Here is a 25,799-nt window from a genome sequence, read left to right as displayed (position 1 = left end):
AGTGAGACTATGGGATCAAATGACAATTCCATTTTTGGTTTTCTGAGGAACCTCCATACTGTCTTCCATAATGGCTATGCTAAGTTACATTCCCACCAATACAGTAGGAGTATTCCCCTTTCTCTACATCCTCACCAGCATCCATTACTGTCTCTCTAATAAAAGACAGTTTAGCTGGGGTGACATAATATATCATTGTTGTTTTAATTTACATTTCTCTGATAATTAGTGATGTTGAGAATTTTTCATATATCTACTGGCCATTTTATATCTTTTTTTTTTGAGAAATGTCTATTCAGATCTTTTGCCAATATTTCAATTAGATTATTTGTGATTTTGTTATTAGAATGTTTGAGTTCTTTATATATTCTGGTTCATAGTCCCTTGTCAGTCAAATGCTTAGAATATTCCTTTTAAAACAAGATTGAGATGAAGATATGCAGAATTAATAAGAAAATTTAGTCATATTTGTGTATGTAAAATCAATGAATAAAAATTTACTTTCTTCTGGTAAAAGTTAGAAAATACAAATTTTAGAAATCTATATATGCATATAATTTATAAATGGCATCAAAAATAGTAAATACATAGAAAAAAATCTAACAATGCCTCTGTTGACAATACTGCTATGAGAATGATGGACAATACCCATATGAAAAAGCACTAAAAGTATCTTGAGAAAATTTTATAAATAACTAAATAAATGGATATACCAAGTTTGTAAATTAGAATATGGTTGTGATAAAGATGTTGTCTCCCCAAATTGATTTATAGATTCTGAAAAATCCAATTAAAAACTCCCTGCAAGTTTTTGAAAACAAAATATGACAAGCTGGTTTCACAATTAATATGCAAGATACCACTGAAGAAAAACAAGTTTGGAAAAATCTATCATATTGACTATTAAATGTTATTACTAAACCATAGTAATTAAGGCAGTGTGGTGTTGGTGTGGAAATAGACAAATGGGCCAGTGAAGCAGCATATAGAGAAGATAAGCATATCAATTACATGTGAATGCTTGGTTATACAATAATTTTTTTTCATATGTGTTACTATGAATTGAGAATGCACATTTTAAAAATAAAATAATACTTCTGCTTAATATTATTCACAAAAATTTCCACATAAATTATAGACACAAAAGAGAAAGTAAGGTTTTTAGAAAATAATATACAAGATCAACTACATAATCTGGTGGTTGGGAAAGGTTTTTTTAAAACCAAAATACAAAAAAAAAAGGCTAATCATAAAATATTAACATATTTGACTTTATAAAAATTAAGAATTTCTAGTCACTAAATTTTATATACACATGCTCTGACCCAGCAATTCCACTCGAAAGTTTGTACATTAAGATGTATGCCATGATACCCACACAGGAATGTATGAAACATTGTTCATAATAACCATATACTGAAAATAATCGAAATATCCAAAATAACAGAATTAATGGATAATTTGCAATATGTCAATAAAATAGACCAGTGAAATGAATAAATAAGCAGTAAAAATAATATAGCTAAACTCAACAACCTTAATGAATATTAAAAACATAATAACTGTACCATTTTTAAGACTTCCATATAATTAAAGGTATAACAAAAACAAAGTTAAAAGATAAGTCACACCTTGGGAGAATTTATAACAAATATTTAGTAAAACCAACAAGTTAATAAGACAACACATATAAGTAACTCTAATAGCAACAAACATAAAAAGATGTTTAACCTCTTAGTTATTAGGGATCTTGAAAAATTAGTTTTGAGACAAGTGTCACCTTTGACCTATTATATTAGCAAAAATTAAGAAATCTAAGACAATGCCCATATGGAAAAAACACTAAAACCATATTGAGAAAATTTTATAAATAACTAAATATATGGAGAGTTATACTATGTTTCTAAATTATAATATGGTTATGATAAAAATGTTAAGTCTACCCAAATTGATCTGTTAGGTGTTTGTGAAGGTAAGGTGTGTGTGTGTGTGTGTGTGTGTGTGTGTGTGTGTGTGTATACATATATAGATTGAGATACTTTGGAGACCCATAGAAAGCATCAAGTAAATTTTGAAAAATAATAAATCAAAAATTATAATTGGCCTGGCAAAACGGCTCATGTCTATAACCCCAGCACTTAGAGAGGCCAAGGTGGGAAAGCCATTTGAGGTCAGGAGTTTGAAAGCAGCCTCAGCAACAAAGCAAAATTCATCTCTACAAAATTTTTTTAAAATTATCCAGGTATGGTGACATGTTCCTGTGACTCCAGCTACTCCAGAGGCTGGAGCAGGAGGATCTCTTGAGACCAGGAATTCAAGACTGCAGTGAGCTAGGATTACATCACTGCACTTCAGCCTGGAAGACAGTCAGACCCTATCTCTAAAAATAAAAATATCAAAACAAAAAATAAATACTTGCACAGGTACCCAAGGAGAAATGTGCAATGATTTTCACTATGACATTGATTTTATTGTTGAAAATATGGAAAACAATAAAGTAAATAAAGAAAATACATGATATTAGAATGTTCAGCAATTAAAATGAATAAAGAAAATACATAGTTATCAATATGGATTAAAGTTAAAACATAGCATTGATTTTTTTAAGCCAAGTCATAAATAAATGTATTATGTAGAATGACATTAATAAATGTGAAAAATACAACTTCATATTCATGTATATTAGAGTAGAAAAATGAATTGGAATGTTATACCCCACAATTACTATAGTTAAAAGCACATATGTTTAAACAGCTGAAACTGTATCTCTTGAAGAATTCTTTATACAAGAAAATTATTTGAAACAAACATAACAATATGTGTCGCAGGGTACTGAGGCTTCTATAACAAAACAGTGTAAACTGGGTGACTTAAACATTTTATTTCTCCTTGTTCCAGAAGCTAGGAAATCCAAAGACAGGGTGCCAACATGGACTGGTATTGGTGAGGGCTATGTTTTTGGCTTGCATACAGCTGCCTTCTTGCTGCATCCTCGCACAGAGGAGAGAATAAGTGCTGGGAGCTCTTCCTCTTCTTGTAAGGACACTAATCTCATCATGAGAGCTCTACCATGACCTCATCGATGCCCAAGTACCTCCCAAAGGCCATACTTCCTACTACCATCACTTGGGGTTACAATTTCACTTTGTTAACTCCAGGGCTTTTCAAATTTGTTTAAATGAAAAACCTAACCCATTTCTTCTTAGCATAATATCTGTTACTATCTGGTTTGCTGTGAACAACATAAAAGATTATACACTATTCTTTATGAATTGTGGTAGCCATATACACATTGAAGTTGGGACCTCAACATATGAATTTTGGGGGGACACACACATTCAGCCCATAACAATATGCCAACATCTTAAATTCTATGTGTGTATATAACTATACTTTTCTAAGTTTTTAGCGATTTCTTAAAAATTTAAAAATCATACAAAATGTTTTAATTATCAAGAAATATTGATCTAGTAACAACACATTTTCATCTAGTAAGTCATTTTTCCTAATAAAAATTAGGGACATTGAACAGAAATTAATATTCCTTAAAATGTGTTCCATGAGTTCATTCTGGTGAAAAGAGCTATATAGGTAGTACTGGCAAGGCCAGCTCTGTCTCTGTATTAGTTTGTTCTCAAACTGCTATAAAGATAGCACTTGAGACCGGGTAATTTATAAACAAAAGAGGTTTAACTGACTCAGTTCTACCTGGCTGGGGAGGCCTCAGGAAATTTACAATCATGGCAGAGGTGGAAGGAGAAGCAAGGCACCTCTTACATGGTGGCAGGAGAGTCTGAGAAGGGGGAAGTACCAGACACTTATAAAACAACCAGACCTCATGAGAACTAACTCACTCACTATCATGAGAACAGCAAGGGGAAATCCATCCCCATGATCCAATTGCCTCCTACCAAGTCCCTCATTTGACACATGGGGATTACAATTCAAGATGATACTTGAATGGGGACATAGAGCCAAACTGTATCAGCCCCCGCAATGCAGATTCATAGTACACATGAGCATATTTTAAAACTGAGCCAGGCACAGAGGCTCATGCCTGTAATTCCAACACTTTGGGAGGAAGAGGAGGGCCAATCACTTGAGGCCAGGATTCAGCATTAGCCTGGACATAAAAGCAAGACCCTATCTCCACACACACAATTTTTTTTTAATTAGCCAGGCATAATGGCACATGCCTGGGGTGCTAGCTACTCAGAAGGCTGAGGCAGGAGGATCACCTGAACCCAGGAGTTCAAGGTTATAGTAAGCTACAATCACACCACCACTCCAACCTGGGTATCCTTGTCTCTAAAAAAAAGTAAATAAATAAATAAGGAAACAAAAAAAAAAGCTGAGAATTTTTGGAGCAAAGAAAGCAATTGCACTTTGTTATATCCAAGGCTTTTGAAATTTGTTTAAATGAAGCATCTAACCTCCTTTTTAGCATTGTATCTATAACTATCTGGTAGACTGAAAATGACATAAAAGCTTATACTCCATTCTTTGTGAATTGTGGTATCCATAATACACATTTGATATAATCAGTTTAATCACTGTCTACATAATTTCTGTTTCAGTTTTTTTCTTATAAACATTTCTATTGTATTCTACTATTCAGAAACATTTAATTGAATTAGTCATTCTATTATAAAGCATTTGCTATTTTCAATTCTGAAATGTAATTAAAACTACTCTGAATATTTTTATACAAGTTATTTTCCTTCTGTTTACCTTCATCCCATTAATAACAGAATTATCTAGTCATGATTTGTATATTCAGGTCTTGTTGCTTTTTATTTCTAGCATCCTTGACCATTTAGATGCACTGACCAGTTTTACTTATTTCTTCAGCATATTATTAAACATATTCCATATGTTTATGTGAATAATAGCAAAACTGTTCAATGTTTTAATAATGCATTGAATTTCATTTTCTTCTCTGTAGGACTGTAGATGGATAACAACTTCTTCTGCCACTTTTTTTATAATATAGGTCACTATGGTATTGAGACAAGGATACCACAGAAAACAACTAGAAAAAGTACATTATTTGTGACTTTAAAGTCTTTGTGAAAGTTCTTTTAACTTACTCTTACACTCATTGTAGAAACTTTATCCCAAGGAAACAATATGAAATATAGAAAAACGTTCTATTTTGGTAAAATTTGAAATAGCAAAGGTCTTAGAAATAAATAAAATTCTTCATGATACAGGAGTTATCAAATATTTTCTCATGTAGTTTATGCATTTTTATGGAAAATTAAGTAAACATGAGTATAGATCATTATTTCAAACAAAAAGCGTAGAATTCAAAATTTTAGAAAGCATATAATCATAATAAGCAAGGCTATTTAAAAAAACTTCAGTTAACTTTAAAATTTTAATCTTTGGTTAGAAAACTATGGGTGAATTTTTATTTTTCACAATTTTCTATATTTTCTAAATTCTCTACAATACATATGGGTCCTATACTTTTTTTTCTAGCTTACCTTGATTTATGACTCTTTCCTCCACTTAAATGTTGACAATTTAATTTCCAGCGTTCTTCATTATAAGGGGAAGATATGCCTCCATATGTATTTATCATAGGTGATTTATTAACAGGCATATTCACAGATCACAAATTCTAAAAGGAATATTAAATGTATGTTAGCATACAAATGTACTCAGTATCAAACAATACAGGTTATACAAATTTATTATTTTTGGAAAAGTAGCAAGAACTAAAGTTAGGCTTAAGAACATTCTATATTAAGGAAGAATTTAAATATATAAGTAAGCTGTAAGGAAATTATGGAAATAAGTATAAAAGTTACAATTATAAATGTATCTATCCATATATCTAGTCTTTATTATGCTTTAGCACTTTAAAACCATTGAAGGAGCAGCATGGCATGGTAGCTAAGAGGATAGGCTATACAACCAGACTAAGCTCTCTGTGCCTCAGTTTCCTCACCTGTATGAGAAGAGTATTTCCTCATAGAGTTCTTGTGAGAAATAAATAAGTCAATATATGTAAATTGCTTATATAGGAATATAAATTGCCTAGTATATAGGAAATTTTATATAATCACTTGTGATCATATTACTGTTTTCTGTTCTTTAAAGATTCTCGTAAATTCCTTTTCACATCTCCTGTCTTTTTGTCATTTAGACAGTGCTTTCTCTGCTTGTCTTACACCCAAATTCTTTTTCTTTTTATTCATATCTGAGTATATTCTATGAGTGTATGACCAAAATTAAAACATCCTATTTCTGGCTAGTGGAGTTTTAGTCTGCAAAATGAAGTAATGAAAGAGTAGTCATATCTACATTGCAGTATTTTGCCTTTCGTTTTTAAAATAGCAAAAAACAAAAATTGATCATTAGATCAGTCAAAGTTTTGGCAGGAAATGCAGAGCATACTCAAATAGGGTATCTGAATCAAGGTATTCTTTCCAAAGATATATAAAACAAGATGGTTCTGTTCTCAGGGACGGACAAGAATGAAATAAACTATTATCACTCTTAGGACTGAAGAGGAAGATAGATCAAGACAGAATAGCTATTGAGGCATTGTGTTTAATAAAAAGCTTTGGTCTTTAAGCAAGAAATGCAGCCAATGTGAGGTTGCCCTCTAAGAGAGAGCCTACAGGACAGAAATTCCAATCTCACTCTCCTTGCATGCTCCACTCCAGTCATCAACGAGAACACATGGACACAGGGAGGGGAACATCACACATCATGGCCTGTCGGGGGCTGGGGATTAGGGGAGGCATACCATTAAAAGAAATACCTAATGCAGATGATGGGTTGATGGGTACAGCCATCCACTGTGGCACATGTATACCTATGTAACAAACCTGCACATTCTGCACATGTATCCCAAAACTTAAAGTATACATTTTTTAAAAAGCCTACTATCCACAAAACAGCATGTATCAGAAATATCTAGAAATATAAGTTTGAGTTAGACACACCCTTAGATAAATTAGTTTAAAGCATTTAATGCCAAGTGGATGGAAAAGAAAAAACTACAGGCCATCAAGGGAGAAAAAAAAAGAAACTGAAGGCTAAAACTGGTTTTTGTGTTTGTTATATTAGGCAAATTAACCCGAAGCTTTTGGCTGTTTCCTGAGATCTTTCACAGAGTTGGCTATGGTTAGTCATTTTTTTTTTTTTTAGTTTCAAGAAGTTTAATTATTTTAAATATTATCTTTTAATCACTGAGCTTACTGTCCAAAAATTGCCCACATCTGCTGGTAATAGTGGTAGATATTTGCACTTTCTGCTCAACATGCAAGTTCCACAATGCCCTGTTAAATAAACTTCTCCAGTTGGATGGGGTAAAAACCTCAAAAATATAAGTTTCTAAACGTTTACTCTCAATTTCTGGCTTATCTTAGCAGTACTGGTAAAAGTGTTTAACCAATACAAGTTTGTAAATCACTATTTGAATAGTGTTGTGATATATAAGAGAAACAATTTGTGCCCCCTAATATATTTTATTACCTAGGATTGCTTTTGACAAAGAGTAATGGGAACAAGAACTAAATAACTTCAAATTTCAAAAAAAAATACCTCCAGAAATATTTCTCATAGAGATGTCAGAATTAAATCCTCAGTAAAGTAAATTAACAAAAAGTTTCAAAATAACCCTCCCTTCCCCCAAAAAATAAAAATATAGAATCTGAAAGTGTCATCAACTTTCAGAAAAATATTAGTTCCTTTCTAAAGATATTCTTCCCATTTAGATTTTCTAAAGATATCAAATTCCCAGTAGAGCCCAAAGCTTGGAGATATCAACAAAAGAATTTATAATAATAATTATTATTTTTGCATGAAAATAGGGCCACATTGCATGGTGTGTTATTTTAAGATTCATTTTCCAACTCCAACACAAACCATGAAAAATCTGAGAAAATGTAAGCATTTAATTTGTAATATGTTATTTTGCAGTTATTGTAATATATAATCATCTGTTTTTTAATCCACTTTTTACATAATTAGCTAAACTAGCAAAGTAAAAATTCATCATATTTTTATTCTAATTTACTGATGGCAAAATAAACTTTAATGGGCCTTTCTTGGTCAAGAAAAAACAATAATCAAGAAGCAGGAATGTGCAAAGGAGTTAATTCATATTAACAATGTAGTAATAATGAAATAATAAATGTAAATTTGACAAGTGTTTAACAGTGAATCATATAAAATTATGAAGGTAAAAATGTTTGACTTGCACGAACATGAAAAAAGTAATGAAGCAAATAATGATGATATTATTCCAAAGAAATAAAAAACCAAGGATTTCTACTAGTCTTTTATATATATATATATATATGTGTGTGTGTGTGTGTGTGTGTGTGTGTATATATACATACATATATATGTAGTTTGATTTTGTGAAGTGCTAAAACCAAAGTATGTTATTTCTGAATATGTATGTCTAATGAAGCAATAAATATCACCTTTTAAATGCCATTTATGTAAAGCATAAAAAAGTTCAAACCAAAACATTTTTGAAAGTATTACAAGAACCTGAAAAGTTTTAATTGTTTCTTCTGTTGTCTATAGCCAACAGCATTTTGTGTTGCTAAGACTAAAAAAATATAGTTAATCGACAAGAGTCACAGACTGCATCAGAGATTTCCAATGAATCTTTGCCATGCACTCAGCACTGGTCAACAACATAGTGCAATGTACTTAGTCAGCGCTGGCTGACATCATTGCAACTTAGTAAATGCACAGACTTTGGCAATTGCTTTACCACAAGTGCAATTTGGACATATTAGTGATATAAACATAGAACTGTTGTATTGGCCCCGTTATTTACAAGAATCTCTGAATAGTATAAAACTAGAAAAGCTTGCATTTTTATTATATAGATATAATAAATATAAATATACGTTTATATTTTTATATAAATACACATATATATTTTAGATGGAGTCTTGCTCTATCACCCAGGCTGGATGGAGTGCACTGACATGACCTCAGCTCAGTGCAACCTCTGCCTCACAGGTTCAAGTAATTTTCTGCCTCAGCCTCCCGAGTAGCTGGGATTACAAGGGCACACCACCATGCCCGGCTAGTTTTTGTATTTTTTGTAAAGTAGGGGTTTCATTATGTTGGTCAGGCTGGTCTCCACCTCCTGACCTCAAGTGACCTGTCCACCTCAGCCTCCCCAAAGTGCTGGGATTACAGATGTGAGCCACTGTGCTGAGCAGAGAACCCAGCTGAATCTGCCTACATTTATGACCTAAAGAAATGTGAGATAGTAAATGAATGTTATTTTAAACCTTTAAGTTGTGGCAATTTATTTTGGCAGCAATAGAAAACTAAAAGAAGATATCCCATAATTTAGCAATTATCATTGAAGTGGGTGATAATCTTTACATTGCACTCTGTAAAAAGTTATCTCTAAGCATTGTACTATTTGATAGAATGTTTAAATGTATTTTCTAAAGAAGATTCACACATAATGAGTTCATGAATCCAGAACCCATTTCTTTCTTTAAAATGTAATTTAAGTTTGGGTAAAATTTAATAGGAGAACTTATTGGAACTGGCTGCTGGTAAAAAGTTGACATTAAATTTTGAAAATACAGCATAACTTTATGTTAGACAAAAAAATTAACATTCTTAAATGATGAAATTTTTTTAAAAATTCTTCTTTGATTCTCATCATCATACATAGGTAAGACTCATTTTTCTACTCTGAATATTATTGAAACAAAACACAGAAACAGTGGAGAAATACATTAGTTCATGCAAAGAATACGACTGAAATTCAACCCAAATATGACAAAATTAAGAAGCATCAGAAAGATCACTGGTCATATTAAAAATGATGATATTTATATACCTAATATGTGTTCCATGAGTGCACATGGGTTGTTTGCTTGTTTGTTTAAAGACTATTTATTTATTTATTTAGAGACAGAATCTCCCTCTGTCACTGGGGCTGGAGTGCAATGGTGTAGTCTTGGCTCACTGCAGCCTCCGCCTCCCAGGTTCAAGTGATTCTCCTGCCTCAGCCTCCCAAGCAACTGGGATTACAGGCACCCACCACCACTCCCAGCTAATTTTTGTATTTTTAGTAGAGACTGAATTTCACTGTGTTGGCCAAAATGGTCTCGAACTCCTGACCTCAGGTGATTTGCCTGCCTTGGCCTCCCAAAGTATTGGGATTACAGGTGTAAGCCACCACACCTGGCCTGACCTTTAAAATAAAAAAATATATTTATATTTTTTAGAGAAGTTTTAAGTTCTAAGAAAAATTGGAGAGGAAAGCACAGAAATTTCCCATATACCTCCTACTCCCATACCTGTCCTATTATCAACATCTGGACCAGAATGGTACATGTGATATAATTGATGAACCTATATCAACATATCATAATTACCCAAAGTCCATCCATAGTTTACATTAGGGTTCACTCTTGGTGCTGTATATTCTATGGGTTTGTACAAATGTATAACGCTATGTATCCATTATAGTACTGTACAGAGTATTTGCGATGCCTTAAAAATCCTCTGTGCTCTCTCTATTTATCAGCCCCACCACCCCCGCCCCCAACCAGGCCTGGCAAATAGCTTTTTTACTGTCTAGAATTTTGCCTTTTCCAGAGTGTCATATAGTTGCAATGAAACACTATTTAGCTGATTTTTATATTTATAGTAGAGACAGGATTTCACCATGTTGGCCAGGATGATCTTGATCACTTGACCTCATGATCCACCCACCTCAGCCTTCCAAAGTGCTGGGATTAAAGGTGTGAGCCACCCCGCCTGGCCTTTTGATCCATTTTGATCCACATTTTAATCATATTGTTTGTCTACTTCTTTTTGAGTCTGTAAGAGTTCTTTGTATATTTTGAATAACATCTTTTATTGGATGAGTCTTTTGCAAATGATTCCTCCCAGTCTGTGCCTGTCTTCTCATTTTATTGGGATTGTCTTTAACAGAGCAGAAGTTTGAAATTTAATCAATTTCAAACTGCTTATCAATTACTTTTTTTCATAGATCATATCTTTGGTGTCTTATCTAAAAAGTCATTACCATACTCCAGGTCATCTAGATTTTTTATCTGCATATAGATTTTTTAATATATGAAATTACTGTTTCCTTAATATCTTTGTTATAATCGAGAAATGACAAAAAGTTATGAGAATAATATTTATCTCCCTGTTACATGTATTTTCACTCAGTAACAGGTATAATTTTGGAATTGTTTTCTTTTCCCGTGTTATATTTGTCTTGACTGTATTTATCAAAAGCAATTTTATATCTGTTGATTCTAATATTTACATTTGGTTTCTGGATGTCTTTTTTATTTTTCATTTTATGTTAATTATCTTTCACTGTAATTTTTCCATGACAATTTGGAAGTTTTAAAATTGGTACTTTACAGAGAGTTGGAAAAACATCTTTAAAAAGTAATCTACATGGCAGCTGATTCCTTACATCCTAACTCCAGACCTATTATATTTAGGTCTGGAGTTGTCTAGGAAGGTGTATTTGTCTTGTTTAAGTCCCCAGGTGAGTTTAATATGCACCCCGAGGCTGGGTACAGTAGCTCACACCTATAATCCCAGCACTTTGGGAGACCAAGACAGGTGGATCATCTGAAGTAGGCAGTTCGAGACCAGCCTGGCCAACATGGTGATACTCTGTCCCTGCTAAAAATACAAAAATTAGCCGGGCACAGTGGCACATGCCTGTAATCCCAGCTACTTAGGAGGCTGAGGCACGAGAATTGCTTGAACCTGAATGGCAAAGGCTGTGGTGAGCCGATGTGCCACTACATTCCAGCCTAGGAAACTCTGTTTCAAAAAACAACGCACAACAAAAATGCAACCTGAGTAGCTTAAAGTAATTGTATAACAAAAATCAGAGCTTTATATAAACATGAAAAAATATAAGGTTTGCAGAGACGTAGGAAGTAGAATCCTTTTTTTGTCTTCTTTCATTTTGTTCTTTATCTTTTGTCAAGTACAATCCCTTACTCTAGCATAAACATTTTTCTATCATAGAGTAAAACCATATTCTAGTGCAGAAAACCATCTCTATAAAGAAGCTACCTTAAAATTTAAACATTTATCATAGGATAAGCATGCTAGATATATCTTTTGTCTTTTTTGAAAAAAAAATGGAAAGTAATTAGAATCAGAAAATCTGTGTTAAAATAACTGCACTGGCATTAACATATTTTTCATATTTGAGGAAGGGGGTTCAGATGGTCACAGGAGTTAGGGAAGGAGGGAAAAAGAAAGTAAAATCACCTAAGGAGCTTTGAGATTAACTCAACGAATCTGATTTTCCTTAATGGAGAAAGGAAAAGGGGCTATGGGTAGAGGGAGAGAAGAATCTGCAAAGAGAAAGGAAGAAAGAGAGTGGGAAAAGAGAAGGTCAAGGGCAAAGCAAAATGGGGATTGTTTCAAACTATACTTGACGACACTTCAACACCATGATTGTGCCAATACCATTCTCGACTTTCTAAGAGCTTCAGCAGAGAGGTTGAGGAGGAGGAAAACGGAAAGTTCTTAAAATCCAGAAAAGCCAGGGGAGGTATTTCTTCACTGGCTCATTGGCTGAAAACCTCTTGCATATGACAATTTCTCAGGCAGTGTTGATAGCCATAAAAGACTAGAAATTTGCCCAAGCGGTGAGACTCCCAGTGATGCCTGAAAGGACTGAGGACCAGGGAGGAATGTAGACAGCAGCATCTGTATTTTCTATGGCAATTGCTCCTCGGAGGAGCAGGGCAGCAGGAAGGTGGGCAGGAATGCTAGGTACTTGGCTTCTGCATCCCTCCTCCCTAATTATTCAATAAGCGCTCCCTACTTGTTCAAGTTTCAGTTTTCTCATCTGTAAAACAGAATGATAATATCTAAGCATAGTTGCCTGAGGATTAAATAAGATAAAATATTTCTCATATTGTAGAGTGTCAGTAAATGATAGTCATTTAATAGTTAAAAGTGAAAGATTAAATATCTATCTTTGCCCAAAAAAGTGGGGGAGTTGTATTATTCAAGAGACTTAGAAGTAGAATGGAATATATAAATGCTTGAGAACCATTTCCCAGAAGAGATTAGCAAAAACAAGTTACAGTTACAAGTTTAAGTGGAGTTGAATAATAGAACTTGGTCACAAATACTAATCAGTAATGGAGTTGAAACACTCAGCTTCTAAAAGGCTATTTGCTAAAAAGAGATTCTTGAACATTCAGCTTCTAAAACACTATTTGCTAAAGTCTGTTGCAGAAATTATTCATATCATTTCATTCCTTCTCAGGACATTTACATGCATACAGCATGTTGACTTGTGAATTGTACAAAAAGAAGCCAACAGCAGCATATTTCATGATATTTCATAGTCTTTAGTAACCCCCAGACCATTTTATAACAAAAATAAAAAATTAAAATTAGGCAGCTAAAATTTTTAATTTCTTCTACTATTAAGTATAAGACACATTTATTTTTTTACTTTGTAGTAAAATCACAATTAAATGTAAAGAGACTAAAATGAACTTGTTAAATTGAATTACTTCACTTTTACATCACTGTCAACAAGAGCTATAGTTTTTCCTGAATCCGAAAAAGATAATGTCAAAGTAAAACTTAGCTTTATATAAATTAAAATTATCCTTAAGATTAAAATATCCTTTTATTTTCTATTGTTCCCAAACACAGGGTACTCACTGAATTTGTCAACAGAAATGGAAATAATACCTCAAGTGAATAAAAATGATCTGAATGATTGAATTGCTCTCCTTTTAAAATAAGCAAAATCTAATAAAATGAAAGGTTAAAAAAATTATTTTAGATACCAACTATTTCTAGGACCCAGCTCTCTGCTTGCTCTAATATTCTTGGCTTAGAAAGCATTCCACTGTGGAAGGCAGTCTGCAGTAGCTGCCAGATTTTCTCTACCACTTCCCAGGGGTAAATTCTGATATTTAAATAGAGTTCAAAGATTTACCTTGAATATTTATCTGAAGTGGCAAAAAAATGGCTTGATTTTAGGTTTCCATTATATCAGATATGGTTTTTATATTAAATGATATTTACTCTTAACTTTATTCTACTACAAAAAAAGGAATATCTGGAATATAGTTTCTGCTATGACCTCAGCTTTGAAATGATCTCTCCAAGACTGACAATAATCTCCAAGTGGACAAATTCACTAAGAGCTTTTCAATACTGATCTTACCTGATTCCTCCATAGTATCTAACCTTGCCAATCATCCCTTCTGGAAATAAGTGTCTTCTTTTTTGTTTCATCATTACACTCCTAGGACCTTTGGCTTTTCTCCCTCTCAGACTCCTGTGTGGTATAATGGATAAGTGTGCAATGCAGGAATTAGCAGGTTACTTTAATATTGGGTCCAGAACACACTGTGTCTGTTTCATTGTGCAGATTACTTAAACTGCAAGTGCCTCAGTTACCTAGTCTACAAATAAGGATTATATTCGTATTTCTTGTTAACAGGTCCTTGCTATCCAAGTGGATGGGAATACTTCTTACTTATTATGTGATTTTTTGGTGTGTAATTAATTATATAAATGCACTAAGCAATAAATACTTTAAACATGAAAAAATTACAAAATTATTACATCAAAGTGTGTGAGTTTAATTGATAACTGTAAAATCTAGGTTGAAAGTAAATGGGGATTTATTAACCTTTGTGCATGCTTGGCCTTTTATAATAAAGTATTAAGATTACTGATTTGTAATTATATAGATTTAACAATTTTTCAGCATTAAATTACAAATTACAAAGATATATACACACACACATATATGTTGTGGCCTTGTACACACACACACACACACACACACACACACACACACATATAGAGTATATGTGATTCTCTCAGATGTTTAAACAACCAAGAAAAACAATATATGATATAATAATCAAAGAATAACCAGCACACTTAAACAAAAACTACTTTTAAAATTGTTAATAAAATTGTTTATTTTATCATTGTCTGTTTTTATTATGCTCATTCTTTCTTTCCAGAATATCTTCCTAAGGCTTTTAGTAATTTTACTATTATTATGCCTTTTTAGAGTTTCAACACTCTTATTATATCCTATACAAAAATATATAAAATTTTGAGCCATCCAAGGTTTTAGAATCTGGGGCAGTATGGGAAAGGGTACTTATTGGGAAATATTACCTATTAACCTAGCTGCAAAAATGTCTAAATAAAACATAAGAAAACCATACCTAGGAATTTCAATAAAAAATAATTCATTATAATGGAGATGGGTTAGTCTCAGAAGAGCAAAGATGATTTAATACTATAAAATCTATTTTTATAAACCATAACTTTAATGTATTGATGGATTTAAAGCAAAAAAGCAGGAAACATTTTGATATATGCCAAAGAATAATTCCATTAAGTTCAGTTTCCATTTATGATTCTGAAAAAAAAAACTTTGCAATCTAAGAACAGTTTTCCTTATTTTAATTAAATGTATCTAGAAATAATTAAACAAACATGATAATTAATGATAAAACTTTGGAAACTTTATCTTAAAAGCCAGAAACAATATAAGGGTATCCACACCATTACTACTATTCAAAATGTAATAGGCAGTTGCAGTCAAGAATAATATTAAAAGAATAAAGAATATGAATACATGGAAAGAAAAGATACCCTATTTATTTCTTAAATATTTACATAAAAATCTCTGAAGAATCTCTGAAGAACATACAAAAAAATAGATTATATCCCATTAAAAAGAGATTTCTGGATAAACAATTGATATAGAAAAATTAGTGATATGGGTTTTAGTGCCAGTAAAGATGGCTTTGGCTCCTGTCTCGAAAAGCAATTTTGAAGGACTAAAGAAGGAAACATAAAATCCAAGATTTAATTATTTTATGTTTATTATAGATTAAAAGAAAATAAAGAAAACTCTTGAGCTAAGCCCTTGGAGAAATCAAAAGCTATTTAAAACAGGTTAGAGAAAGAGGTTAGTCAGCCAGACTCTGCGAGAATAAATTAGTAAATGGGAGTTTGAGTTATTATTTCTTAAATACTGATAAGTAAGCAACAACAAACAAGAAAAAATTAACAAAGCTCTAGAAGCAATATAATTTCTATGCTTGACCATATGGATATGTAGAGAATTCTATATTTATTTATTACAGAATATACATTTTTCCCAAATACACAAAAACAATTTCTCTCTCTTTTTTTTCTATGTCCCCCCTATTCACAATATAGACCAGGCACAGGGCCTAGTCTCAGGCATATGTGGGGTTTGTTTACCCTGTCTCTTTTTCTGTACAGTCAGTGCAAGCACACAGCCGGTGGCAAGCACCAGGAGATCAACAGTTTCTAAAACTTCGTCACATTCTAGCTTAGAAAGTATGTTTTAACAAATTGCAAAATGTAGGTAATCTACATTCATAGATTATATTCCTTGACATCAAAACACAATTAAGTTTGAAAATTATAACAAAAGGATAAATTAACCCTACATATATCAGGAAATAAAAATAACAATTCTAAGTCACCTATGGCTCAAAAAAAGGAAGTAACAATAAAAATTTTAAAATATCTAGAATTAAATGACAGTAAAATACTACATATAAAAACTTATGATGTGCAAGAAAATGGCACTTCAGAGGAAATGTTAAATAAACATTCATCTGACAGCAAGGGAAACATAAAAATTAATTACCAAACATTAGAAATGAGAAAAATAGCAGCAAAATAGATCCCAAAAAAGTGGAAGTTAAGAGAAATTTTAAGAGCAGATATCAGTAACATACAGAATAAAATCTGAGAAGGATCAACAAAGCCAATACGATCAAAATCATTAGTCTTCAGAAAATTCAAATTAAAAGCATAATGAAATACTATTTCACACTAACTAGAATGGCTAACATTAAAAAAAACTGACAGTACCAAATTTTGAGGAATATAGATCAACAAAACTCTAATATGTTGCTGACTGAAGTGAAAATAAGCTATACAATGTAGGAAATCTATTTGTGCCTTTGTAAGTTAATTGTATACCTATACCCTGACCCAGAAATTTCATTCCCAAAGAAATGAAACATTGTTATAAAAATAGTTGTACGAGAATGCCTATAGTACTATTACTCCCAATAGTCCCAAACTGGAAACAATTCAACCATCTATTAGTGAGAAAATGGACTAGCAATTTGTGGTATGTTTATATAATAGGATTATTCTCAGTAATAACAGAGAACAAATTACTGCTACATGCAATGACATGCATAAGTCTCAAAAATATTATATTGAGTGAAAAAAGCCAAACACAGGAGTATACATACTATATGATTTCATATATGCAAAGTTCAAGCGCAGATAAAACTACTGCATGGTGATGGTCTTTGGGAGGCTGGAAAGTGTAAGGACTGAACAGAATGTGGCATGATGGAAATGTTTTACATTAGGGGTGGTAACATGGGTGGATGTATGTATCAAAACTCATTGTAATGGATTAAATTTCTAAAGATGACCACAGCAATATCTCCCATACTGTATGTTTTGTGCAATGTGACCTTGCCACTCCCCGATAAAGAGACAGAGTCTAATCCCAATCCTTGTGAATCTGGGCTTAATTAGTGACTTAGTTGACTAACAGAATATGGCAGAAGTAACATTCTAGGACTTAAGAGGCCAGACCACTTAAAAAAAAACCTTATAATTTGCTCCTGGGTATCTTGGGAAATGCAGAATCCAGCGACCATGCTATGAGAAGCCAATGTCACATGGAGAGCCATGTATAGAGAATGAGGTTTATAGTTCTAACCAAATGCCCAGCTGGGTTTCCAAGTGACAGCAAGGAGAAACTGCCAGGCATGTGAGACAGCCGCAAACCTTCAGATGACTAAAGGCTCAGCTGACATCAAACCACATCTTGTGGTTTAAGGGGATACCCCAAATGATAATCACCCGGCCAAGACAGTCAACTCCAAAACTGTAAGAGCTGATTTTAAAAAAAAAATTGTTTTCAGCCACTTAGTTATAAATAACCAGTACCCTTATTGAATTGTAATGAACATTTGTACGTTTTATTATAAGCAAATTTTACCTCAGTAAAAATAAGATTATAAGAGAAAATACTGTATTTGAATATTTAGTGACATGTAACAGAAAAATAAGAGCTCAAACAGGATAGAAGCTTATTTCTCTCTGATGTACAAAAATAAAAAATAAAAGAATCTAAAAGTTCAAAACTAGACAATGTAGGGTGTATTTGGCAGCTTCACAGTCATGAAACCAAGGCTCTGTCTAAATCTTCCTTTCATGGTCATTGTTATGTCTCCCCTGACTTCAGGTTGTTCACAGGCTCAGGTAGCATCAAATCACTGGGGAGCCACTATTAGTCACTATGTACTATTGATCCTCATCTTCAAAGGAGCACTGTTAATCAAGTCTGCTTTCTATCCCTTTGTCATTCTCCCAGGTTCAGGATGCCATTATCTCTGTCCTAGATTAATACAATAACTGCTTATCTACCAGTCTCCTTTTGACCTCCCTTTCTCTTGAGAAAAGAAAAGTAACTCAGAGCAGTCTGACTAGCGCTGCCTCAAACAATTATCTTCACATTCTTGGAATTTGTAGCACAAAAAAAAACAGGTATAGCTAATAGACAGCTTATGTTATTTTAATGTATGTTACTTGTAAACAACTTAGGAATTGCGTCTTCTTTAAAAACCCATGTGTAACTGCTGCTAATTGGAGCACATATTCAGGGCAACTAGAATCTGTCTCTTGGGTTGCAGTCCTCAAAATTGGCCCAAAGAACTCTGTATATTAATGTTCTCTCCATTCTTCCCTTAGGTTGATATTCTAGTCTCATCTTTTACATGATTCCCAAACATAAATCTCATCATTTCCCTCTTCTACCAGCCTTTCAGACCCTTTAATTTCAGATCCTTTAAGACAACCTTATTGCCAATAAAATAAAATCCAAACTCATAGGGACTATCCAGATTGCTGGACGTATCCAGACTGCTGAAAATAAGGTTTGAGTATATTTATATCTACTGTTTTGCAAAAAAGCAGTTTGTTTTGGTTTCTATTATAAAGTTAAACTTTCTCTTTCTCTCTCTCTGTCTCTCTCTCTCTCCATATATATATATACACACACACACACACATTCACATCTATATATATATATATATACACACACACACATAAATATTATAAATCTTAATTGCAGCAAACCTTTGGTGCAAAATATGTTGGAAACTGGATTCTCTAACTGACTTTGGGGTCCCACACTTACTTAAAAAAACACCATCTGGAAACTTACAGAGTAGTGTGAGAGGAAAAGTAAGGCAATGTAACGCAATGTTCCTTTTGGAAATAGTTAAAAGAAATAAAAATGTTTGGGGGGAATCAAGATGGCGCGGTGAGAACAACCCAGGATTGAAGTTCTCGGTGAATGCGCGAAGAGGGTGAGTCAGAGCCACATTTCCAGACAGATCTTTGTTGCCCACAGAATGGGGAAATTCCCAAGTATAAAAGAAACGTGGGACATCAGGCAGAGGCTCTGGCTGGTGCAGCTGGCAGCCGGTGCACCCGGCAGCGTAGTGCAGTGGTGCTACACAGCGCTCCGCACAAAGCGCACTGGTCCAGGTGCCCTGTTGAACCGGCCATCTGAGACTTGAGAGGGCTGAATTTGAGACTGAACGGGACTTGGACAGTGAGCCAGGTCAGGAAATTTCAGGGAAAGAGCGTTTGGGGTAGTGCAGTGGGACAAACAAAACAGCAATTCCAAACGCTCCGGGTGGAGAGGTTCCCTGAGGGCACAGCTGAACCCAGGACGGTGCAGCTCTGTGGGGGAGGGGATCCGCCATTACTGAGGCAATCCGCCATTACTGAAGTACACGCCCATTGCTGACGCAGCCTGCCGTTGCCGAGGCAACCCGCGACAACAGAGAGACTCCGCCACAGGGAGTAGCCCGTGGCAGCAGGGCGGAGACCACAGCAGCAGGGCAGAGCCTGCAGAAACAGTGCGAACCTCACACCAGCAGGGCGGAGCCTCAGCAGGCAAATAGTGACTAGACTGCCTCCTAGCTGGGCAGGACAGCACAACGGACACTCACAAAGAAAGCCCCAAACCCCCAAGACAGAGCATCTGAGAAAAAAAGGGTTTTTTTATGAGTTCTTCTGCAGCAGAATTAAACATAGCACCCTAACAGCCCTGAATGAACAACAGAGCTCACAGCTCGACACTTGAGCTCCTATAAAGTACAGACTGTCTCCTCAAGCAGCTCCCTGACCCTTCTATATCCAAAAGACTGACAATTGGCAGGCATCATTCTGGGACAAAGATAGCAGGAAAAGAAACTGGTAGCATCCCTCACTGTTCCGCAGCTGTTATAGGTGCACCCCAGACAAGCAGGGCCTGGAGTGGACCTCAGCAGTCGTACAGTGGAGGGGCTACACTGGTAGAAGGAAAACCAAGTAACAGAAATACTTCATCATCAACAATCTGGGCATCCACTCAGAGACCGAATCAAAAAGTCAGCAACTACACAGATGACGGGTGGATAAATCCACAAAGATGGGAAGAAACCAGCACAAAAAGGAGGAAAACCCCCGAAACCAGAACACCTCACCTCCTAGAAAGGACCGAGACTCCTCACCAGCAAGGGAACAAAGCTGGACGGAGAATAACTGTGACGAAATGATGGAATTAGACTTCAGAAGGTGGATAATGAGAAACTTTTGTGAGCTAAAAGAACATGTTTTAAATCAATGCAAAGAAACTAAGAACCTTGAAAAAAGATTCAAGAAAATGATAACAAGAATGAATAACTTAGAGAAGAATATGAATGAATTAAAGGAGCTGAAAAACACAATACAAGAACTTCGCGAAGCATGCACAAGTTTCAACAGCCGAATTGACCAAGCAGAAGAAAGAATATCAGAAGTTGACCATAATCAACTCAATGAAAAAAAGCGAAAAACCAAGATCAGAGAAAAAAGCGCAAAAAGGAATGAACAAAGTCTCCAAGAAATGTGGGACTATGTGAAGAGACCTAACCTACGTTTGATAGGTGTACCAGAATGTGATCCAGAGAATGAATCCAAGCTGGAAAATACTCTTCAGGACATTATCCAGGAAAATTTCCCCCACCTCACAAGATGGCCAACACTCATATGCAGGAAATACAGAGAACACCACAAAGATATTCTGTAAGAAGAGCAACCCCAAGGCACATAATCGTCAGATTCAACAAGGTTCAAATAAAGGAGAATATACTAAGGGCAGCCAGAGAGAAAGGTCGGGTCACCCACAAAGGGAAACCCATCATACTCACAGCAGATCTCTCGGCAGAAACACTACAAGCCAGAAGAGAGTGGGGGCCAATATTCAACATCCTTAAAGAAAAGAACTTTCAACCCAGAATTTCATATCCAGCCAAACTGAGCTTCAGAAGTGAAGGAAAAATAAAATACTTTGTGAACAAGCAAGTACTCAGAGATTTTGTCACCACCAAGCCTGCTTTACAAGAGCTCCTGAAAGAGGCACTACACATAGAAAGGAACAACCAGTACCAGCCATTCCAAAATCACACTAAATGAAAAAGAGCATCAACATAATGAAGAATCTACAACAACTAACGGGCAAAACAGCCAGCTAGCATCAAAATGGCAGTATCAAATTCACACATAACAATATTAACCCTAAATGTAAATGGACTAAATGCACCAATCAAAAGACACAGACTGGCAAATTGGATAAAAATCCAAAACCCATCAGTGTGCTGTATACAGGAAACCCATCTCACATGCAAGGATACACAAAGGCTCAAAATAAAGGGATGGAGGAAGATTTACCAAGCAAACAGAGAGCAAAAAAAAGCAGGAGTTGTAATTCTCATCTCTGATAAAATAGACTTTAAAGCAACAAAGACCAAAGGAGAAAAAGAAGGCCATTACATAATGGTAAAAGGATCCATACAACAAGAAGAGCTAATGATCCTAAACATATATGGACCCAATACAGGAGCACCCAGATATATAAGGCAAGTTCTTAATGACTTACAAAGAGACTTAGACTCCCACACAATAATAGTGGGAGGCTTTAACACTCCACTGCCAATATTAGACAGATCAACCAGACAGAAAATCAACAAGGATATCCAGGGCTTGAACTCAGACCTGGAGCAAGCAAACCTGATAGACATTTACGGAACTCTCCACCCCAAATCCACAGAATATACATTCTTCTCAGCACCACATCACACCTACTCTAAAATTGACCACATAATTGGAAGTAAAGCACTCCTCAGCAAATGCAAAACAACTGAAATCATGACAAAAAGCCTCTCAGACCATAGTGCAATCAAGTTAGAACTCAGAATTCAGAAACCAACCCAGAACCGCACAGCTTCATGGAAACTGAACAACTGGCTCTTGAATGTTGACTGGATAAACAATGAAATGAAGGCAGAAATAAAGAAGTTCTTTGAAACCAATGAGAATGAAGACACAACATGCCAGAATCTCTGGGACACATTTAAAGCAGTCTCTAGAGGAAAATATATAGCAATAAGTGCCCATATGAGGAGAATGGAGAGATCCAAAATTGACACCCTATCATCAAAATTTAAAGAGCTGGTAGAGCAAGATAAAAAAAACTCAAAACCCAGTAGAAGATAAGAAATAACTAAGATCAGAGCTGAATTGAAGGAGACTGAGACACGAAAAACCCTCCAAAAAAACAATAAATCCAAGAGCTGGTTTTTTGAAAAGATCGACAAAATAGACAGACCACTAGCCAGATTGATTAAAAAGAAAAGAGAGAACAACCAAATAGATGCAATAAAAAATGATAAAGGGGAAATCAACACAGATTCCACAGAAAATTCAAACCATCATCAGAGAATATTACAAACAACTCTATGCACATAAACTAGTAAACCTGGAAGAAATGGATAAATTCCTGGACTCCTGTGTCCTCCCAAGCCTAAACGAGGAGGAAGCTGAAACTATGAATAGACCAGTAACAAGGTCAGAAGTCGAGGCAGCAATTAAGAGCCTACCACACAAAAAAAGCCCAGGTCCAGATGGGTTCACAGCCGAATTCTACCAGACACACAAAGAGGAGCTGGTACCATTCCTTCTGAAACTATTCCAAAATCCAAAAAGAGGGAATCTGTCTCAAATCATTTTATGAGACCAATATCATCCTGATACCAAAACCCGGCAGAGACCCAGCAAAAAAAGAAAACTTCAGGCCAATATCCATGATGAACATAGATGCAAAAATCTTCAATAAAATATTGGCAAGCCGATTGCAACAGCAAATCAAAAAACGTATCCATCACGATCAAGTAGGATTTATCCCGAGGATGCAAGACTGGTTCAACATACGCAAGTCTATAAACGTAATTCACCACATAAACAGAACCAAAAACAAAAACCACATAATTATCTCAATTGACGCAGAGAAGGCATTTGAGAAAATTCAACAGCCCTTTATGCTAAAAACCCTCAATAAACTCGGTATCGATGGAACGTATCTCAAAGTAATAAAAGCTATTTATGACAAATCAACAGCCAATATCATACTGAATGGGCAAAAACTGGAAGCATTCCCTTTGAAATCCGGAACTAGACAAGAATGCCCTCTTTCACCACTCCTATTCAATATAGTACTGGAAGTTATAGCCAGAGCAATCAGGCAAGAAAAAGAAATAAAGGGTATTCAAATAGGAAAGGTGGAAGCCAAATTGTCTCTATTTGCAGATGACATGATAGTATACCTAGAAGACCCCATCGCCTCAGCCCAAAAACTCCTGAAACTGATAAGCAACTTCAGCAAAGTCTCAGGATATAAAATCAATGTGCAAAAATCACAAGCATTCCTATACACCAATAACAGACTTAAAGAAAGCCAAATCAAGAACGAACTACCATTCACAATTGCTACAAAAAGAATAAAATACCTAGGAACACAACTCACAAGGAACGTAAGGGACCTCTTGAAGGAAAACTACAAACCACTGCTCAATGAAATCAGAGAGGACACAAACAGATGGAGAAACATTCCATGTTCATGGTTAGGAAGAATCAATATCGTGAAAATGGCTATATTGCCCAAAGTAATTTACAGAATCAACGCTATCCCCATCAAGCTACCATTGACTTTCTTCACAGAACTGGAAAAAACTACCATGAACTTCATATGGAACCAAAAAAGAGCCTGCATAGCCAAGTCAATTCTAAGCAAAAAGAACACAGTGGGGGGCAACACACTACTGGATTTCAAACTATACTACAAGGCTACAGTAATCAAAACAGCATGGTACGGGTACCAAAACAGAGATATAGACCAATGGAACAGAACAGAGGCATTGGAGGCAACACAACATATCTACTACCATACAATCTTTGATAAATCTGACAAAAACAAGCAATGGGGAAAGCATTCCCTGTTTAACAAATGGTGTTGGGAAAACTGGCTAGCCATGTGCTGAAAGCAGAAACTGGACCCCTTCCTGACACCTTACACTAAAATTAACTCCAGATGGATTAAAGACTTAAACATAAGACCTGGCACCATAAAAACCCTAGAAGGAAATCTAGGCAAAACCAACCAGGACATAGGAGTAGGCAAGGACTTCATGACCAAAACACCAAAAGCATTGGCAACAAAAGCCAAAATAGACAAATGGGACCTAATCAAACTCCACAGCTTCTGCACAGCAAAAGAAACAGTCACTAGAGTGAATCAGCAACCAACAGAATGGGAAAACATTTTTGCAGTTTACCCATCTGACAAAGGGCTGATATCCAGAATTTACAAAGAACTCAAACAGATTTATAGGAAAAAAACAAACAAGCCCGTTCAAAATTGGGCAAAGGATATGAACAGACACTTTACGAAAGAAGACATATATGAGGCCAACAAACATATGAAAAAATGCTCATCATCACTGGTCATCAGAGAGATGCAAATCAAAACCACATTCAGATACCATCTCACGCCAGTTAGAATGGCGATCATTAAAAAATCTGGAGACAACAGATGCTGGAGAGGATGTGGAGAAAAAGGAACACTTTTACACTGTTGGTGGGAGTGTAAATTAGTTCAACCATTGTGGAAGACAGCGTGGCAATTCCTCAAGGCCTTAGAAATAGAAATTCCATTTGACCCAGCAATCCCATTTCTGGGTATATATCCAAAGGACTATAAATCGTTCTACTATAAGGACACATGCACACGAATGTTCATTGCAGCACTGTTTACAATAGCAAAGACCTGGAATCAACCCAAATGCCCATTGATGATAGACTGGATTGGGAAAATGTGGCACATATACACCAAGGAATATTATGCAGCAATCAGAAATGAGTTTGTGTCATTTGTAGGGACATAGATGAATCTGGAGAACATCATTCTCAGCAAACTGACACAAGAACAGAAAATGAAATACCGCATATTCTCACTCATAGGCAGGTGATGAAAAATGAGAACACATGAACACAGGGAGGGGAGTACTACACACTGGGGCCTATTGAGGGGGAAAGGGGAGGGCCAGCAGGAGGGGGAGCTGGGGAGGGATAGTCTGGGGAGAAATGCCAAATGTGGGTGAAGGGGAGAAAGGAAGCAAAACACACTGCCATGTGTGTACCTATGCAACTGTCTTGCATGTTCTGCACATGTACCCCAAAACCTAAAATGCAATAAAATTTTAAAAATAAAAAAAAATAAAGTGGATAAAGGAGGCTTTAAAAATAAAAATAAATGTTTGGTTTGTAAAAGAGAAGCAGAAACACACAGGTGATGGGATATCATT

General features: G+C 35.1%; 1 protein-coding gene and 1 non-coding gene across 17 annotated transcripts in view; both read right to left on the bottom strand.

The window, feature by feature from the left end:
- The window catches only part of TMEM232 (transmembrane protein 232), a 332,087-nt gene that overhangs the window by 265,582 nt on the left and 40,706 nt on the right, over positions 1–25,799 (bottom strand). For 13 of the 16 annotated variants that reach the window (XR_013532558.1, XM_078365853.1, XM_054252070.2 and 10 more), the window contains one exon: positions 5,490–5,626. Coding sequence is in view for 15 of the 16 variants with exons in the window: in XM_078365853.1 (XP_078221979.1) it covers positions 5,490–5,608 (119 nt within the window). In the remaining variant the exon portion in view is untranslated. Of the gene's footprint in view, positions 1–5,489; positions 5,627–14,194; positions 14,309–25,799 lie in introns of all 16 variants that reach the window. The other 3 variants (XM_054252071.2, XM_054252069.2, XM_035291103.3) reach the window with 1 other exon arrangement.
- On the bottom strand, positions 16,199–16,330 carry LOC118151951 (small nucleolar RNA SNORA51). The gene has a single exon (XR_004740343.1). It is a non-coding gene; the product is annotated as a small nucleolar RNA SNORA51 (small nucleolar RNA).

This window comes from Callithrix jacchus, chromosome 2, assembly GCF_049354715.1.
Source record: "Callithrix jacchus isolate 240 chromosome 2, calJac240_pri, whole genome shotgun sequence".
NCBI classification, from domain to species: domain Eukaryota; kingdom Metazoa; phylum Chordata; class Mammalia; order Primates; family Cebidae; genus Callithrix; species Callithrix jacchus.
Note: the sequence above shows the minus strand (reverse complement) of the source record. Positions and strands in the feature narration are given on the sequence as shown.